This window comes from Lycium barbarum, chromosome 11, assembly GCF_019175385.1.
Source record: "Lycium barbarum isolate Lr01 chromosome 11, ASM1917538v2, whole genome shotgun sequence".
Classification (NCBI taxonomy): Eukaryota; Viridiplantae; Streptophyta; class Magnoliopsida; order Solanales; family Solanaceae; genus Lycium; species Lycium barbarum.
Genome location: NC_083347.1, coordinates 96,187,905 through 96,205,895, shown reverse-complemented (window position 1 = coordinate 96,205,895; position 17,991 = coordinate 96,187,905). Strand labels below are relative to the sequence as shown.

Genomic DNA, 17,991 nt, shown 5'->3' with positions numbered 1-17,991 from the left:
CTTTTTGATACTGTTTCTATAACGCAGTATTTTACTGCGCAAAAGGTAGTTTTGTAACTTTTTTTTTTTGTTGGGATATTTTGGTTCAAAGTGAATTTTTTGGGGGTATTTTGATTCCGGACTCCATGCGATGCAGTGCAATAAGAACTTAAGAAGAAGAAGAAGAGAAGGCAAGTGGGCAGCTAATGACAACAAATGTCATTGGCTGAAAAGGTGAAACTTTTTGTTTGCTCATTCACGCACTATTTTAGTGCGTGAAAGGCCAAACTATTACTTTTTGCAGTTTGGTCCTTTCACGCACGAAATTCGTGCGTGAATCCTATTTATGTATTTTTTTTGTTTTCTGTACTACTTTGGTTCAACTTTTCTTTTTTTGTACTACTTAAGTCGCGGATTCCGCCAATGATCGGTTACAAAGCCAGACATTACCGAAATTGCCGCTTAGCCCTTCTTTTTTATGCAAAAAAATTTAGTCTAAAAATAAAATCCCTAAAAAAATTATTTTCCTTTTTTATGCTTTTTCTACCTAAATCTATTTTTGTTTTCCATTTTGATTCCTCTTATTAAAATTATAAACTTTTCTTTTTATATTCAAGTTGTTGATTTTCAATCTCTAGCTTTTTATTTGCAGAAATACCACTTCTATACTGGTAATTTACATGCAAACATGAAACAGCTTTAGTTATTAAGATTCTAATGAAGGTGCTACAGATATCTTAAAAGATCTAGGTACTTTCAATTGCTCTAATTTTTATTTCAGATTTTGAACAATTATACTTTCTTTTTTCTTGTAAAGCCTATTTGAGTATGAATATTTGCCCAAATAAAACCTGTGAAATTGCATGCAATTATATTATGTTGTTTCTCTGTCTCTCATATACACATTTGATTTGGAGGTGAGCAGATTTTTTTTTTATGAGACCAATGAACAAGAAGGATTGGGCTCTTTTTTTTTTTTTTTGTTGTTGTTATAACCTTGGTGTCCAAGCCAGATTATGCACAAAGAATTGCGCCTTCAATACATTGCTTAATTGCTAACGTCATGATGGTTTATGTTACGTATAATTTCAGTTTAAAAGATTTATGAACGCTAGTTCGGTTTTGCAAATTCAGGGTTTGAAAATAAATTTGTTGCATGTTTCTCTTTAATACATTAATGTTTTTCCATTTGCCCATAATGTTAAAAATCACCTTCTCATTTCCATTTTGGTGAAACAAAATTGGTGATATCATGGGGCTTAGTATGGAACCGACACAACAAACGAGTGGCCTGGCAGCCAATGAATTAGGTGAAAACCCTTCGAGCAGGGTTCAAATCGAGACGAGTGATTTCTTCTCATCTGCATTGGCCTTGGTGGTTTATTGGTCTTAATGTTACACAGTTGGATTTTTCACTTCATCCTAAGCGCTTAAGATAAAAGCGTGTAACAAAAAGAACTGGCAAATATAATTGGTTATAAGAAGCAATACCTGATTCCTAAACCCCAAACTTCTTTCCTGGAAGAGTATGTTCTGAGCTCATAATATCTGAAATCTCTCTGTATTTTTAACATATCCATCTTAGTATAATGTGATAGCTTAATTAGTGTATAGTTGTAATAATAAAAAGACATATGCTCTGAAAAGGTTCCAACCTTTTGAAAATATGCTCTATAAATAAGAACATTGTTGATACTTCAAAATTAGAGAAAGAGAATTAGATTAGACAAAACTATATCAGTTACTTTTAGATAACTCTAGAAATTGATTTGCTTTTTAATTCCCGAAGATTGTTGTCTGCTATCCACAAGCCTTTTCTGTCTTGATATATTTTCTTTTTCCTTCTTTCTCTAACAAGTAGTACATGTTTTGTTGAATCGTCCTCGTTCTGCAGGAGAAAGATTTGCTTGACTTGCCAATAGCATAGAAGAATTGTGTTAATCAACGGGAATTAAGAATGGAGAATGTGAAGCCTGTTAGGCAGCATCCTGGTTCTCATGTATCAGCTTCTTCTTCATCCGATTCTTCTCTCGAACTAAGTACTCATCCAAAGGAATCTCTCGAACAAGATGCTTCTCTGTCTCCTAGTCCAGCTGCCTCGTCTTTTCCGGATGTTTCTTCTCAGGCAGCTCAATGGAGCATGATGAGTAATTCTCCACGTGCTGAAACAGGAAATAGTCCGTTATTTCCCGATCCTTTTCCTCAGAATCTTGAGCCAATGAAATCCCCTCCGTCACATACTATGATAGATCATCCTCCAGGTTATGATCCTAATCGTATTCCAAAATCCATTTTTTCGAGCAAGCCTACCGGGGCGGAATGGAGTACTGCATCAAACGAGTCATTGTTTAGCATTCAGATGGGAGCCAATAGCTTCTCTACAGATTATTCTTACTTGGTACCTAAATCAGGAGAAATTAACAATCCATATTATGCATCTGAAGTTAAATCCAATGACAGTAAGAACTTATCTTCCCCCCTTCCCCCTCTCATCGAAGTAAGCAGAGATAACGAGGGAAAAAATGCAACAGCTTCGGAAGGTACCGGTATACAAGAGAAGAATGTCGAGAACCCCAAAGTGGTCTCGGAGGAAAAAACTGTGAATAATATCAAAGAAAAGACAACTAATGTCATTGAAGAGCCCGCTGCTACCACCTCCAACAGACCTGATGATAAAGTTGTTCCTCCAACTGAGGCGACTCGTATATCTTCACCTGTTCATACTTCTTCACCTTGCCACTCCGAGGCGAGTGGAAATAGCAGCAGTTCCTTTGCTTTCCCAGTGTAAGCTCTCCTTTCAGGATTACACATAAATTTGTTTGGATACATTAACAACTTTGTCCTACAAAAGTATGAGAATATTTGTCAAAATAACATCTGGGATAAAAGGTTAAAGCATCAACTGATTTTATCACGTAAAAGGGACGCATATGACATCAAGAAACATAGAACTTTCAGTTATTCTGTGTTTTCCAATTCAGATATGCAGAAAAGTGAACTGCAGCTTTTCTGCTTACCTTGTGAATCTGCTATTGTTTCTCTTATTCAACTGTATGCGCTAAATCACTAATTTTCCTCTCATCAAGGTCGCACCACGCACTATTTTTTTTCTTTTTTTGCGAGACATTTCGATACCAAGTTGCGGTCTAACGTTATCCATTTTATCAATTTTGTGCATTGCTTGTTAAAGATAAATATAAGATTTATCCTTCTGAGGATCTAAAGCCGTCCTACTTTCAGTGAATAACTTTAGACTACATGATTCATAGGTTTTTGGTATTTTATCTGTAGGTATCACTCCTCTTAGAGAACGCTAAGTATATTTTAAATTTATGTATTAGAAAGAGTAATTGTTATCTTAACTAGCTTTGCTAATTAGACATTGGTAAGTCTGGGCAATAGCAGAGTTTCAGACAACACTTTTTTAGCTTTAATTAATATCTGACTAACACTTTTGTCCTTTGTTCTCCAAATTATTTTATCAGTTTTAGAATTCTGCCTTGTGATGTTTTAAAAATGTTTCATTTGACAGATTGGGTTCAGCATGTTTGTTGGCTTTTGATGTAGTGACCCTCCTAATGTTTGTTAACAATTCGAGAAATATGTACATTAGCTCCAAGCATCTCTCCAGGAAAGTTCAAAAATCTTCTGAGAAATGGATTTAACCTTTTATTCGTTTTTGGATCTAGACTTAGTCATTTTAGTGATCTCCTAAATGAGAATAACTTCTCTTCTTGCAATGTTTATCATTTTGTACTCTCTCTCTCTCTCTCTCTCTCCTTGCTAGAAAACATTTCTTTTGTGAAATCTGGTTGCAAGAAGTCTATCCCATGCATGAAATACGTTTGAACTCAACATAATTAGTTTTTTCTTCATTCCAGGCTAGTAAATGAAGGTGCGAAAAGCAACTCGCTGAAAGGTGCCTCCGAGAAAGTAGAGAAACCTCAACCACAACCTCAATCTCAACCTCAACGAGAGTTCCAACCTGAAAATCCACCACAACAAAAGCAATCAGAATCACAGCCTAAAGCAGCAGAGAAAAGTTGGTGTTCATGTTTCAGTTGTTGGCCTCGCTGTTGTTGATATATGTTTCTCTGTCCTTTATACATTGACAAGAATGACTAAATCATTTTCACTTCACCAATCACACTTCTTGAGGAGAACTGGAAATTAGGACTGGTCTTCATGGTTAATCTTGAATTTTCTTTCGGCATGTGAGAGCAGTCGGTTTGGAATCAAATCAGGAGAGGTCAGTATAACAAAATGGTATATAGTCTTAATGAAGAAGCTTTGCTGATAATATAGAGGTGTCTAAAGATCCTTAATATTGTAAATGTTGATCGGTTGATCTTCTTAAAGTCTTAACATTGCCCTCTCAAGAAGTGTGTGGTGAACTTGTTGCAATGGTCTTAATTAGTCACCTTGAACTTATCTTGGCTAAGGAGTTGTTGTTTTTCAGCTATGAGAAAATTGTACAACTTTGTAAGGGAGGAGATTCTTTTTCTAGGATGAATTTTTATTTGCAGATTCTAATGGCCAACGCCTAGCACAGGCCAGGTCCAGCAGTATCCGGCACCAAGTCCAACCCAAACATGCCCGATTGGATGGCACGGCGTTCCATTATGGGATGGCATGATGTTCCATCACAGACGCCTTTTGACACTGTCAAGACCAGATCAACCCTCAATGGTCATTTGGCCTGAGATATCAGTAACAAACTCCCTAAAATCCAAGGACGTGGCTCTGCCCAACTCTCTGCCATCCCCTCCATTTTGGTCGGGTCATTTGGGCATCTCAATCCACTGTATAAGGGGGATCCTTCAGCATGCAGATTGAGGGACACTAGAAATTTGCTTACTTGAATCTCTCTGAGTCTCTCGTTGTTATAAGTTCTCTTTGCTGTAAAACACATTGCTGAACCTATTTAGTTTTTATCTTTTATTGGCCGCTTTAACACACCACTGTAACTCTCCTAGCTCGGAGATGCACTACTGTAATAAGAACTCGTTGCTGCTTTCTTTTTAATCTGTTGTCCATCATTCCTTACATTACTTTTTTCTTACATTTTAACGCTATCAGTGCTTATACAGTCAGACCTCTGTCCATCATTTCTTACATTACTTCTTTTCTTACATTTTAACACTATCAGTGCTTACACAGTCAGACCTCTCAATAACAGTCATCCTCTATAACAACATCTTACTATAACTGCCATGTTTTCTATGGAACCGATCTTTCATGTTATGTTATATTATATGTTCTCTATAATAGCATTTCGCTATAGCAGCCAAAAAGTATCAGGACAAACAATGCTGCTATAGAGAGGTTTTGACTATACATCTAACTATGCAACTCGGCAACAGTTTAGGTTGCCTCATTCATCGTCATATATTTCGTTCAGCCGAATACATCTTTCCAGTGGAATTTTAAGGCCATGGCTGGCAGCAAATTATGGGGAATTGGGGATGAGCCAGAATATAATGTGGATACAACATCTGAAGTGTCAGGTAAGGAAAACTTCCATCTGCTGGAGAATTAATATTAAGTGCGTTAGCGAGATTTGTGATGACTTCTTTTCTCACTGCACATAATAAAAATGGATTTAAGATCTATACCATAACCATGTAACGAATTTTTACTCTGCCAGTGAAATTTACCTGTTGTAGCAGGTTACAAGTCTTATTTTCAGGTAACTAGTTTCACTTATTATGGAACAGTTACTTGTAGTTATCTTTTTGGTGAACTGATAGTGTAGAAATTCTTTCACACAGATCGTATATAGAATGAAAATTTGGACTATCCATTTTCCCTTGACTCATTGACCCTTTTTAAGTGCTAAACACTGACATTTCCATCCGTTTTGTCAACAACAGGTTGCATATTCCTTTCTTCAGCTGGCTCTACAGTCTATATCCAGAAGCGGAGCCAGAACTTGAAGCTTATGAATTATGGATTTAAATGCTTTTAAGTTACTGGGTTCTAAAATAATAACTAATACATGTTTAATGAACTTTTTAATACAAAATAGAGAGCTTGAACTAAAGCTATTGTGTTTGGTCAAACCCACAGCCGACGCTCTAGCTCTGCGGCAGGCACAAGCGGATCTAGGACTGATTCTGTGAGGAAATGGTCTTAAAAATCAGTAAAAAAGAAATTGAATGGAAAAGGGATAATACCACTTTCAAAAAAGAGTCACCTTTGTAAAATAATTGGTTTGTTTTTATGTTGGAGTAATTACAGGGTTGGTCGTCTGGTCTATGAAGTATATGCACATAATGTGAAATGGAACAAAAGGTCATGCAGCTTTAATTTATTTAACTTTTTGACAAGTTGGCTTGTTTTGATTTATTGGTTAATTTCTTATTGGACTAACCATATTGCTGCTCTATACTTTGTAAAGGATGTTTCTTAGATAGTTCACGTGAATGGTAACCCCACTCTCTTAATTGCACATTGTTTTAAAATGATATTGACATTCTTCCCTTTGCGTTACTGGAAGCCATTAATACTCTCTCATGTATTACTTAGTATCTGTCTAATTCATCTTGTCGCATGTGAGGGGCAACAATGTGAAAATATTTTCAAACTTAGAAATTCTATCTAGCTATTCTGATATAATGTCAAAGTGTGTGAATTGCATTATTTTTAATAAGATTTATGACACTTCTAACCTAAAATATGTCTCTCTTATTGGAAAATATTAGGAATGGAAGTAACAACCGGAGGAACAGTACAACTTAATAACACACAAGATGCGACAAGTAATAATGAAAGATAAGATATATTTTTGAATCTGAAAATTGGTTCAGGGCCTGTTATAGAAGGCATTGTCCACCGAGGATTTTCGTTGTTGTCCAAGCGCAAATAACACAGTGAAGTCTTACTTACAAGATACTATACAAGACATCAGTAGGAAATCTTCTATATGCAATCAAGTAGATTTAAGAGTGAATCAATGTAATGGACTTCCAAGAAGAGTGACAAAATGAATGGAAACTCAAGATGAAATATTCTACTAGGTAGGATATGGGTACTTATAAAAATTGAATCATAATACTATAGATCTTTTCGTGAATACTGAATAGATGTGTCCTACAAAAAATGAGTACATCTCCTCGATTAATAAACATTGTCTCCTATAAGAAAATTTAAATTTTGAATCACCCAATAATCCAGACTATGTGTGTCAATATATATTCATGGTTCTTAGATAGTTATCAACGTTCTTGAATAGTTTCCATTTAGAGAAGCTTCCCTTAATTTGTTCAACAGAGAAAAGAGATTCAAACCCTAATTAGTCTACTGAAGTCAAGTCTTCTTTGCTAACGCCTACCACCAAGATAGTCTAAATAATACTACTCCATATTTGACCCATTTCTTTTTCTTCTTCTTTCTTTTTTTATTTATTAATTATTACTATTCCTGTCCTCTTTCCATTTTTCTTTTCCCTCTCATAATGGTCACCAAAAGTTATTTCATCATCTTTTTTATCACATCCACTTAGACTCGTCACAATTTGACTCTGGCTCTATAGGTTGGATCATAAACATGACCAAAATAATAATTTATCTTATTTTTCTTTTCCCCTATTTTGTCTCTTATGGATAGACACTTACAAAATTCTGACAAAGAAAGAAAACTAAAATATACGAATGTTATTATTTTTATTTGCTAACGTAAGAACTGCGAATGTTGATGTCAGATTGACGTGTTAGGCATGGCCTTAATTTTTGGAATTAATTATGACGACATGACACCCAGAAAAAGAGGGAAATAGGACAAAAATATTTTAAATGTAATGAACTTTTACTAGTTTATCGGGTTAGTTAAAAGAATGCTAATGCATAGAGAACCAATTTTGCAATCCTTATTTAAAGCATGACTTAAGTTTATAAACTTTGTAAGTCTAACAATTCTAGTCTCAACTTCAAATATACCCACTGAAGTTGCAAATTTTACGTCCGAAGTTGTTCCTAAGTTTGGCATATTATTTGTGCAAGCGAACCTCAAATATTAGAATTTAGACATACGATTGATTGACTTGTCATAATCAAACTTTAGACATACACTAATGAAGTTCGAACTACCTATCTAAAGTTTTAGACATGTATATCTAAAATAGTTTATCATAAATTTGAACTAGACGGCTTCATCCTTACCGATGTTTTCAAGTTTTCTAACAACACCTATATAATTTGAGCTCATTATTCAAATTCGAAAATTTAATAACCCCTTCTTCAAACTTGCAATTATAGTGATTTTCAAATGGTTCTTTAACCTTTCTTTGCTCAAATAGTGTTCGAAACATGATCTTAGCTCCAAATAGTAACAACACCGAAGAAAAAGAACTATGCAGCAAATTACCAATAACGTTTGAACTCAAAAAGTTAGCGATAAATCGTATATGACTTAATATGGTCTGACAAGGGTATAATAAAATAATCCTTCATCCGAAAAAAATCACTATATTATTAAGCACAATGGATGGAAATTTGATTCAATTTTTTCATGTGGGGCCTGCTAATTTTGGGGTATGGGTCATGTATATAATATAACCAATAAATACATTAATGCAAGGAAGAAGTAGAACAGTAAGGACAAGGAGAAGGAGAAGGAGAAGAAGAAGTGGAGGCAAGATAATTTTTTGTCCGAAGTTTGTCAATATTTACTCTAAGTCAAATAACTTTAAAAGGTAAACATAACTTAAATAGTAGGGTGGAAATTGACTATCGGGTGCCGTTTCTACATTTACAAACATGGAAATAAATAATGACTTACTACTACTTATTGAACAATTTCTTTTCATAGCAACGTATATAACTAATGAATACATGACCAAACTAATAAATAATTTTAGTTTTTGTTAGTTTATAGAGAGTGCATTTTCATAAATCATGTAAGAAAGCCATGGATCCAAAAGAAATGCTGTAAACTCGCACAAACATGCATACAACCTTAGCTTATTCTATTTTATTAAGATGTGGGATTAAATTTGATGTTTTGTCCAAGAGAGAATAAACGAATAACGAAATAGCTATCTATTTAATTTACTAATAAAACATAATCAATTTTTTATATATATTTCTTGGATTGCACAAGCACAAGGTCAACAAATAGCTTAAATACAATTGATTTAGAAAGAGTATCGTGTGAAGCAAAAGTCAAAAATCAGTCATAAATAGAACTCTAGTCTCTACTCAAACCGTTATTCACGTAAGCCACCACATTGACAAGTTCTCTAAATATATAAAATTCATGTTTATATAATAATTGGTCGTCAATATTATGGCCTATCCAATTATTTAGATGACATTCAATTATTGTTGAACTCTTTTCAGATCGCTCTTATGCCTTTTATTTCATAACTGCTTTTTGTTTGATTGGTTTTGCTAAATCATTATCTTTTGGTGTATGTATTGATATTTAATATTTTTTCTTAGAATCAGAAAAACAATTATTATTAAAAAACTAAAATAGTAGGCCGTGTGCTACCTTTACCATATGAGTAGATAATCCACGTGGGTCACCTGCCATATCAGAATATAAAAAAGGAGCTATATGAGCCAATCAAATTAAGACTGCACGAGAATAAGGTACCACCAGAAATTTGAGAATTTTAAACTAATAAATACGAATCATAATCTGTCCACAAAATTAATTGTGATGAATAAATATCTTAAGAAAGAATAAATTATATATATATATATATATATATATAAATACATATATATATATATTTTCTACTCATTTTATTTGTACCAATTTGACGACCATTCTAAATTCATATCAGATAGGTAAAGGGAAAATGACATAGGGTACCTACTTAAGATTCTTTATTACAAAATATATAGATAGTTTTTCTTATTTACAAAATATAAAGATATTTTACGAAACATGACGGATTTTCATATATTTTTCATTTTTTTCAGAAAATAACTTTTTTAAAAATATATTTTTTTAAATAAAATGATTTTTAAAAAAATTAAAACTTTTTAAAAAAAATAATTTTTTTTGCTCAAAGGCTTAAAAAATTACCTCAAATTTTTTGGTATGAAAAACGTATGAAATGTGTATGTGTAAGCGAAATTTTTGATATAGTTTTCATACACAAAATTGTGAGCGAAAACTTTAAGCCTTGAATATTGTATGAAAGTTGTTACAATATTGTTATAGTTGTATTAATTTTCCAAAAACCTAATATGAATTTTATATACGAAAAATGTAAACGAAATTCTAAGTCTTGAGCTACATAAAATTTTGAGCGTAATGTTTAAGCCTTGATCGAAATATACACATTACATACCTTTTTCATACACAAAATTTGAGCGACAGATGTTACACATTGCATACGTTTTTCATAGATAAAGTGGTAACTTGAGACAAAAAGATTCATGTGATATAGAGCCCGTTTGGATTGGCTTATAAGTTGCTTATAAGCTATTTTCAACTTTTTTGAGTGTTTGGCTGACCAACTTATAAGTCATTTTGTGCTAAAATAAGCTCAAAAAAATAATTGAGCCCGTTTGGTTTAGCTTATCTAAAGCAGTTTATAAACTGAAAACAGCTTATAAGCAAAAAAAAAATAAAAAAAATTGGGCTACTCCAACTTTTTTTTTGACTTATAAGCTGCTTTTTTTAAACTCATCCAAACAGGCTCATAGTCTTATATCGTCAAGCTTGTAACAGTAACGAAAACGTATAGCGAACTTCGATTCGTTGTTGACGAACACAAAACATGAGAGGAACAAAGATTACTCCTAAATAATTAACCAATTAAGTGAAAGAAATCCGTTTACTTACTCTTCTTTCCTCCAATTGTAAAGGAGTCTCGCATTCTTGACTAGACATATTAAGAAGATTATACTAATTAATAGTAAATCACCTTTTATCTAGAAAGCTTGATCATCTCATACATTTGCACTAAGAAAGATAAAATGGGTTTTACAAAATATTTGAAATGGCCACGAGAATGTTTCACTTTTTTTCAAAAATTTATTTCACTTTATTTGGAAACCAACATTTGATCGTGAAAACCTTATTTTCACTTTTTTCACTTTCAATACATTCAAACAATCAAATGTTTTTTTTATAAAAACTATAACCAAACACAACTCTATCTTTAACTCCAACTTCAACATTCCAAATAAAGTGAAAAATATTGGGTTTTCTTGGCCAAACGCCTAATAAGTAATCACCAAACTCCTCGGGATAAGTAAAAGAAATTCATAATTCAATTTGAAGAAAGAGAATTACACCTTGTTATTGCCTAGGTAAATAGTTACTCACATACGATATCTACATTGAACTTTATCAATTTATTACTATGATTAAATAAATTAATACTATGAAAATAGAGAGAAATTTATGTACACGAGCATATAATATGTCACGACCCAAATTGGAGGGTCATGACGGGCACTTATCCGTACTAGTCAAGTACCACCTGACATACATCTGACATGAATATGAACATAGGTGGGCTGATAGGGCCATCATGTGACTCACAATATCTCATGGGGAACATGCATATATCAACTGCTCTGAAAGACTCATCTGTATGAAAATACTGAACATGCTATATGAGCTCGTAAGGCTATCATAATTGATCGTGATGACAAATGCAATTTCAAGTATGGACACTATATGACTGCACATAACTGTCTACAAGCCTCTACTGGAAACATAACATAACGTGACCGGGACAGGGCCCCACCGTACCCATAAACATATGCATGTACATATCTATATATACACATAAGACCATGCTGACTCCTGGCATCTCCAGAACAAATGGAGTGCATCAAATACATCCGTTGAGTTGACATCCTAATAGATGGATCACCAACCTGTATATGCAGACCTGCACGCATGAAACGCAGCCCTCCCCCCCCCCCCCCCCCCCCCCGAGCAATACGGGAGTCAGTACGGATAATGTACCGAGTATATAAGGCATAAGAGTAACATATACATAAGAATCATAAAGGGGATTTGAACTCATAAGCTAAACTGATTGTCTGAATACATCTGTATAACTCTGCTCAACTGAAGATGCCTCTGAGGGTGTATGATATGCATAGGTCATAATGTAGCTGATAGTGTTGTGGAACGTATAGCCCAATCCATATATCATATAATAGTGCTGAGGAACGTACGACCCGATCCATATATATAATAGTGTTGAGGAACGTACAGCCCGATCCATATATCATATAATAGTGGCGAGGAACGTACGACCCGATTCATATATTATCATCATCACTGTGCACCAGCTGATCAGGTGGTAATGCATATATAATGCCTATCCCTTTCCCCATATCCCATATTCATATAATATACGCGTATATAACGCCTTCTGGTCAAGGATTAATATACATACGTATAATGAATGCAATGCAATGTACAAATACCATGAACAACTAGAACCCTTGGAGTGACATAAGGTCATACTACCTCTGATATACATCTTTTGAGCTAACATCATCAATATGAGAAATCTCATGACCCATGAACAGAAGGAACAATCATAACCGGGGTACAGGAACATCAAAGACTGAAGTACTCCTAGTGCTTCTAAGAGTAGAGTAATATGAAAGCTTGTTTACTCGCTTGTTGATTCATATCATAAGATCATGCCAAAAAGAAAGAAATGATAGCCTTAAAATACCTTGGAGGCTACCTAATGTCCGATGCTTACTTCCTGATCTTGTAACACTACAACCAAGATAACACGAATTATAATTAGGCCATATACATCCCTTACTACCCATTTCTAGTACGTATGAAACTTAACGAAATTCGGGCAGCATTTCTCCTATAATTCTTACTACAATCCAACTCCCAAATGGTGCACAACATACAAAACATCATCAACAACAACAATAACAATATACAGCAACATAAACAAGTAGAAATCTCTTCAAAATTCCAATCAAAACAGCCTTTAAGGCAGCCACATCAACAAACTAGTTTAGGTCCTTCATATCATGATTTTCCTTTACTTTAAACTAAGGATTTCCTTCACAAACAACTTATGTCGATACTTTCATATCAAAATATAATCAAATCCATGCCAAACCATATCCCAAAACAGCCCCAAATCTTAGTTTGACTCAATTAACTCATCGCTTCCTTAGCTATATTTCCTTCACTTTAAATCACTAAAAATCTTGATAATCAACTTAATAGAAAAGATAAGAATAGTATAAATACCTTAAAGGGGCTGAAATTCCAAGAACCAAACTCCAAATCCAACTCCTAAGCTGAACAACTTCAATAAAACTCTAGAAACAACTTTCCCTTCACTAGCTCGGGTTTTCAGGGCTCCGATCTTACTTGGATGATTAAGAAAGGTTAGGAGAGGATTGGGGAGTGTTAGGGAGAGTTTAGGGTCTGTTGGTGTGAGTTAAAATGAGAAAAATCACTAACTAGATGCATATATATAGCAGCTGCACCGCTTGAAAATTGACGGGTTGTCGATGTGCATCGACGGATCGTCGACACTTCGGCGGCCCATATCTCCTACTTCGATGTGCAAATGCAGATTTGCTAGTTGCATTGGAAATTAAACTCGCTGAACTTATGAATGCTTAGGTTATGGATTCCGTAACTCCTCATATTCTAGGAGATATGCCTCTCTAAAGTTGACCCAAAATTTCTGTCCAGAATTCTGCCAAATTTTCCCAAAGTTTCAACAAACTTAATATTTTCGATTTGCTTAACATCCAACCTTCCCGATACTTACTAAACATGATACCAACGTCTCATGTATGAAGAATGAGCATGTATAATTCCTTATGACCTTGACGACAACCTTGCCTTTTAAATGTTCGTCAACTAACTCACGACGAAACTTTTCGGATAAAAGTACGGGGCATAACATAATATATCTTTTGATTTAATGTAAGGTACAATTAAATTAATTCTGGTGTATGTCTAATGTATATTTAGTGTGTATTTGGTGTATGTTACTGTATATCCTATATATTACACCATACATATTAATAACATACACACAACTAGTACAAAACGACGACATATATATAGGTCTTTATATCATTGTATATGGTGTGTATGTACATGTTTGTCTTGTGTATGCCAGTGTATATCAATGTATATCATGCATATTTCAAATGCATACATTGCATATGCATCACATAAGATGACAATACAAGTGTACGTGGGGAGAAGATATTAAGGAAGCTATAGGAGAGCACTCTGACCAAAAATATTTTAGTGAAAATAAGAAAACATACAAAGTTGGCAGATGAGATAGGTACAACGAAGGTAAAAAACTACGACAGAGAAGCTCCGAAGATCTTTTGGCAGAGTAGCGACAGTAGTCGAATGCTGCCTGGTGGGATGGGAACGTCAACAACAATGGTTTGTGTGAAAGAGAACACAAAAATTCCCATTTTATTGATTCGTTTGAGGGTGATACGATCCTGAGGAGCACAAATGAGTCAAATCAAGAATATGACGTATGGATGAATGCTTGGTCGTGTGGAGCAAAGATAAGATGGTGGCTAGCTATGCAAGAGGCTATTTTCGCAATTCAAGCCATTATCCCTAAAGAAGACTACAAAAAAAGGCCCTTACTTCATTAAGGGTATTTTTGTAATAGTTAGTCTAGTCTTCTTTAGCCTAGTAGTATAAATACTCTACTTAGTAAATTTCATTACTTAGATTGGACAGATTATGATTTGAGAATACTATTTGGAATGCGAGTTTGTTTAGCTAGGTAGTTATAGAGTTAGTGATAGTTATAGTTCATCATAGGTGGATTCCTTTGTTGGCTATGAACCATTTTCTATTGATTTCATGAAGAGTTGTTCCTTTGAGGATATCAATTGAATTTCTCCTGCCTTAATTTCAAATAGTATAGATTCTGTTAGGTTGAATTCAATTGGGTGGGTTTGGATTTCATATATCCAAGTTTGCCCATAAATCCAATCCTAATTGGATCTTGCTTCTAGCCCTCTATTCTCATCCCAATTTCTTATCATTTTAGTTTCCGCATATTTATTTGTTGAATCCATGTCTTCCACAAGCCGGATCGTATCATTTGGTATCAAAGCAAGGTTGAGGTGTTGTTCTATAAATTCTTCAATCCTTGGATGAAAAAAAATTGAAAACCAGAAAAATTGGTTTTGTGTGTTAATTTGTGCGAAATTGATGTTAGATTTGAGTTCCTTGATATCAAATCTAGCTAGATCTCGAATTTGGGAGCATTTGGAAGTGTTTGATGAAATCACCATTTAAGACCTTCAAGCTTTTTGAAGAACTCCAATTGGGTATTTGTGATTGAGGTTGACTTGAGGCTTGATTCATATTGTGTTTTGTTCTACTCATCAAGGGGAATCTAGATCTGCAATTTGGAGGAAAAACGAGTTGATTTGAAAATTGGGTGTTCTTCATGTTCTTGAGCATCTTCATATCTTTATAGTAACGAAGAAGACCAAAAAGGGAGTTTGATCCAAAGAAATTCACCTAAGTTGTGAAAATTTATTTTTCCAACCCAAAAACGAAAGGTCCTAGGTTGAGTGGCCCCAATAGTTCAGCAAAAATTAGAAAATTCGACACAAAGTTCGAGAAAAACATCACAAGAACGCGTGCCTTGCACGTGCGTCTCGTGAGCAACGCGCGTGGCAGATGCGCGTCACACCCTCGACGCGTCCCTAAAGCGCATGGGACAAACATTTGGTAATTTTTAGAAAAACTTTTAGAGAAGTGTTCGACGTACGTTGGGCCCGCGACGCACGAGGTTCAAAAAATTTTCAAAAATTTTCTAAGTGTCCAAAACGCTTTGAATCTTTCCTAACTTCTTTTCTTTGATTCTTCTAGCTAATTAACAACTAGTGATTGATTATTACTTGTTGTTAACTAGTTCTTGAATCCGAATTTCATTTCGTGCCAATTCTTTCAAGCTTTTATAGTTCTAACCTTTTTGAAACTTCTTTGGCTCAAGTCCTTTCATTTAATCGAGTGTCCGTTTTTCAATTAACAAGAATCTATTCTTCTACAAAGATTAGCAACCTTGTGACCGCAGCCGCTTCGGTCCGATCCTGCTCAAAGGGATCCGAATGTAGTCTGCGATTATCATGGTACTCATGGTCATAGAACTGAGGATTGTCGACAACTTAGGGATGAAGTAGCCCCACTATTGAAAAACGGGTACTTGCGTGAATTTTTAAGTGAATGGACAGAAAGAAATTACAAAAACAGGGAAGCAAATAAGCAAGTTGAACCAGTGGAGTCTCAACACGTGATCTATATGATTATCAGTGGGGCAGAAATTCCCCGGGGTCCAATGATGAAGAGGACAAAGGTCTCGACCACTCGGGAAAAAAGAACAAGGAATTATGTACCGGAGGGATCCATTTCCTTCAATGACGAAGACGCGGAGGGCAGCATTCAACTCCACAATGAGGCTTTGGTAATTTCTGTCCTCATTAATAAATCTCAGGTTAAGCGTATTTTGATTAATCCAGGTAGTTCAGCCAATATTATCCGTTGGAAAGTGGTAGAGCAGTTGGGACTGTTGGACCAAATTGTGCCGGTAGCTCGGGTCCTCTATGAATCAATATGGCGTGTGAAAATACGAAGGGGGGAATTACTTTGCCGGTAAATACCGCTGGGACTATTCAGCAAACAAATTTTACATCATTGAAGGCGAGATCAGATACAATGTATTGTTTGGCAGACCATGGGTGCACAACATGAGGGCAGCACCCTCAATGTTGCACCAAATGTTGAAATTTCCAACCCCAGAGGGTGTAAAAAAGGTTCATGGGGAACAACCAGCGACAAGGGAGATGTTTGCAGTTGAAGAAGCAGCTCCAGTACCGAAGGCACTAGTATTAAAGGCCGTAGAGAAGTCAGTGAAAGGCAAAGATGTTAAATAGCAATCACAGGACTCGGGCTCGGTCATCCCGAAGAAAGAGGAAGAAAAGATAAACTTTGAAGAAGAATATTTTAGTGTTCCTAGGTCGTTCGTGCTGCCGGATGATTCAGACGCAACCAAATCAACTGTGGAAGAATTAGAACAAATTATTTTGTTCGTGCATATGCTGGATAGAAAGGTATACCTGGGCACGTGGTTAACCTTGGAGCTCAGGCGTAAGTTACTTGAATTTCTTCAAGCTAACACCGATTATTTTACATGGTCCCATTTAGACATGACATGTATACCACCGGAGGTGACGGCTCACAAGCAAAGTCTAGATCAAAATTGCCCCCCGGTGAAGCAAAAGAGGAGACCAATGGCCGAAGTTAAGCATAAGTTTTTCAAAGAGGAGGTAACAAAACTTTTAAAAATAGGTTCCATTTGGGATGTCAAATACCCAGACAGGTTGGCTAACGTAGTAGTTGTGCTTAAGAAAGGCAATAAATTCATAATGTGCGTAGGTTATAAGGATTTAATAAAGCATGCCCGAAGGATTCGTTTCCTTCGCCCCACATTGATCGAATGATTGACATGACGGCAGGGCATGAAATGCTAAGTTTTCTTGACGCCTACTCCGGGTACAACCAGATTCGGATGGATCCGGAGGACCAATAGAAAACTTCTTTTATAACTAGATATGGAACATATTGGTACAATGTAATGCCATGCGGACTAAAAAATGCTAGAGCAACTTATCAACGCCTAGTTAACCGGATGTTCGAAGAACAAATAGGAAAACAATGGAAGTTTATATTGATGATATGCTAGTTAAGTCCCTGGAAACATAGGACCATCTAAAGAATTTCCAGGAAACCTTCGACATACTTCGCAAATACAACATGAAGTTGAATCCGAAAAAGTGTGCCTTCGGAGTAGGCTCAGACAAGTTCTTGGGTTTCATGGTGTCAAATCGAGGAATAGAGATCAACCCGGACAAAATAAGGCCATCGAAGTCATCGAAGTGGTCGATAGTGTGAAAGCGGTGCAAAGGTTAACCAGGAGGATTGCAGCTTTAAGCAGATTTATTTTTCGATCTTCGATAAAAGTCATTGGTTCTTTTCACTGTTGAA

At 35.3% G+C, this 17,991-nt stretch overlaps 2 protein-coding genes across 3 annotated transcripts; both read left to right on the top strand.

Annotated features, from left to right (window-relative positions):
* Positions 1 to 421: 421 nt before the first annotated feature.
* On the top strand, positions 422 to 5,063 carry LOC132619179 (uncharacterized). 2 transcript variants are annotated; one of them, XM_060334136.1, is made up of 3 exons: positions 422 to 729; positions 1,874 to 2,763; positions 3,512 to 3,844. In XM_060334136.1, the coding sequence occupies exons 2-3, from the start codon at positions 1,937 to 1,939 to the stop codon at positions 3,642 to 3,644; spliced, it is 960 nt and encodes a 319-aa protein (XP_060190119.1). In that variant the 5' UTR covers positions 422 to 729; positions 1,874 to 1,936; the 3' UTR covers positions 3,645 to 3,844. The 2 variants fall into 2 exon arrangements, with proteins under 2 accessions (XP_060190119.1, XP_060190118.1); XM_060334135.1 differs by lacking the exon at positions 3,512 to 3,844 and adding an exon at positions 3,861 to 5,063 and having other exon boundaries at positions 435 to 729.
* Positions 5,064 to 5,413: 350 nt separating this feature from the next.
* LOC132620001 (uncharacterized) lies at positions 5,414 to 16,880 on the top strand. The gene is made up of 4 exons (XM_060334743.1): positions 5,414 to 5,486; positions 5,649 to 5,668; positions 16,025 to 16,599; positions 16,679 to 16,880. The coding sequence occupies exons 1-4, from the start codon at positions 5,414 to 5,416 to the stop codon at positions 16,878 to 16,880; spliced, it is 870 nt and encodes a 289-aa protein (XP_060190726.1).
* The last annotated feature ends 1,111 nt before the right edge of the window (positions 16,881 to 17,991 follow it).

Excerpts from the sequence above, each read along its gene's own strand:
- LOC132619179 (XM_060334135.1), top strand. The coding sequence starts at position 1,937 with ATGGAGAATGTGAAGCCTGTTAGGCAGCATCCTGGTTCTCATGTATCA. Across the intron at positions 2,764-3,860 it reads AGTTCCTTTGCTTTCCCAGT|GCTAGTAAATGAAGGTGCGA; the intron begins GTAAGCTCTCCT and ends TCTTCATTCCAG.
- LOC132620001 (XM_060334743.1), top strand. The coding sequence starts at position 5,414 with ATGGCTGGCAGCAAATTATGGGGAATTGGGGATGAGCCAGAATATAAT. Across the intron at positions 5,487-5,648 it reads TACAACATCTGAAGTGTCAG|GTTACAAGTCTTATTTTCAG; the intron begins GTAAGGAAAACT and ends CTGTTGTAGCAG. Across the intron at positions 16,600-16,678 it reads AGGGGGGAATTACTTTGCCG|ACCATGGGTGCACAACATGA; the intron begins GTAAATACCGCT and ends ATTGTTTGGCAG.